At 41.7% G+C, this 1652-nt stretch overlaps 1 protein-coding gene across 1 annotated transcript in view; it reads right to left on the bottom strand.

Annotated features, from left to right (window-relative positions):
- Window positions 1-1652, bottom strand: part of msantd2 (Myb/SANT DNA binding domain containing 2) — a gene marked incomplete at its 3' end in the record, with an annotated part of 27147 nt that overhangs the window by 3894 nt on the left and 21601 nt on the right. The window contains 2 exon segments of the mRNA XM_014024260.1: window positions 747-810; window positions 895-1150. Coding sequence (XP_013879714.1) covers window positions 747-810; window positions 895-1150 — 320 coding nt within the window.

Genomic DNA, 1652 nt, shown 5'->3' with positions numbered 1-1652 from the left:
TTAGTCGACTAATCGAAAAAATAATCGGTGATTAATCGATTATAAAAATAATCGTTTGTGGCAGCCCTAACCCAGAACGTGATCTGCACACCGGCAGTGGGTCGACGTCATGTTCAGTAGGGCAGGACGGAGCAAACCATTAAACAAATGGAGGAGCTAAATAACCATTCTTTAGTGGGAAACATGACTTGTTCCAACWCTCTGTTGCTGACATCAAATTCACAAATTTGTATTTTCTTTTCTTGCATAAAATGGAACAGTTTTTTAGTTTCAACATTTATTATGTTTTAATATGAATAAAATATTGGTTTCTGAGYTTTGCAAATCATTGCAGTTTGTTTTTACTGATTTTCTACCCCGTGTCCCAGTTTGATAAATGAATTGATTTGGTGCCATGATTTATTTTGTCACTTTGTTCTCACAGCCTGCTTATTTGTAAAATGTCTAATAAAATGAAAAGAACAACAAATATAGCTTTTATTAAGGACTAGAACTACCAAATAACTATTAAGCAGTATAGGTAACAGTAAATCAATTTCTGTTTTTAAATTGTAGCTGATTCTGGTGGACTGGCTGTATTTTAGGGTTAAACAGATTCGTGGCAAAGACCGAAGGAAAAGGTGTGCTTTGATGACACCCAGTGGTAGAACTGAAGTAGACGGGACAAASGAAACCAAAACCAGATCAAACACAACAGAAACACATCAAATCAAATTCATTATAGATTATTTTAAAGGTGAACTTACTGGGTGTGTTCCGACAGCTCCYCCTGGATCTGTAAAATTCTGTTTTTAGACATCTGGACCTCCTCTAGTGAAAAAATAAAATCAAAGTATTAGTTCAAACCGTCCTCTTGTGTCACCAAACCGTCATCAAGTAATGAACCCGGCTCACCGGTCTCCATGTCCCCCTCCTGGAAGGCTGAATCCAGTACCTGGTTGCACCAGTCCTCCTGGGAGAAGTCTTCCAGAGRGCTGCCATCAGACTCCATGTCCTGGTACAGCCCACTGCTGTTGATCAGCACGGGGGCACAGCTCTGCGAGTCCCAGCCTCCCTGACCAAACACCTTCTCCAGCTGCTCGATGGTGTAGCTGCTCTTCCTTTTCCCGATGCCGTGCTCCTTCACCCGGCTGTAGCAGCGCCGCAGCGTCTGCAGGTGACGGGATCAGAGGGTTCGACAGTGAGACAGCTCAAAACATCACTGAATACTGGATCAGCTGTAAGTTTACTGGTGGCAGAAAACATTCTTGTAGAGCTCTCTACAGTCAGCCTGGGACAAGTGTAACAGATCAGATCACTAATTTCATGGATTTTAATTTTAGTTTCAGTCATAACTCCAGAAAGGAATGGGCTAGCTGTAAGACATTTGAATGCTGTGTATTTGGAGAAATGTTTAACAATTCGGCTCGGTCAACAAAGCCCTGACCTGCCTGGAAAAAGATAACTATTTTTAATCTGAGTCATAAAATCAGTACAATCAGAGGACACAAACAGACAGAGAAAAGCAATGACTTTTTCAAAAGGCAGAAGAAAACAGGTTACAAAATTCTGCTCACAGAAAACCTTACAACACACTAAAGCAGGGGTGGGCAATCCTGGTCCTCGAGGGCTGCAGCCCAGCAGGTTTTATGATTTTCCCTGCTCCAACACAC

Source organism: Austrofundulus limnaeus, unplaced genomic scaffold (genome assembly GCF_001266775.1).
Source record: "Austrofundulus limnaeus strain Quisiro unplaced genomic scaffold, Austrofundulus_limnaeus-1.0 Scaffold414, whole genome shotgun sequence".
Lineage (NCBI taxonomy): Eukaryota > Metazoa > Chordata > Actinopteri > Cyprinodontiformes > Rivulidae > Austrofundulus > Austrofundulus limnaeus.
This window is presented reverse-complemented; position numbering and strand designations above follow the sequence as displayed.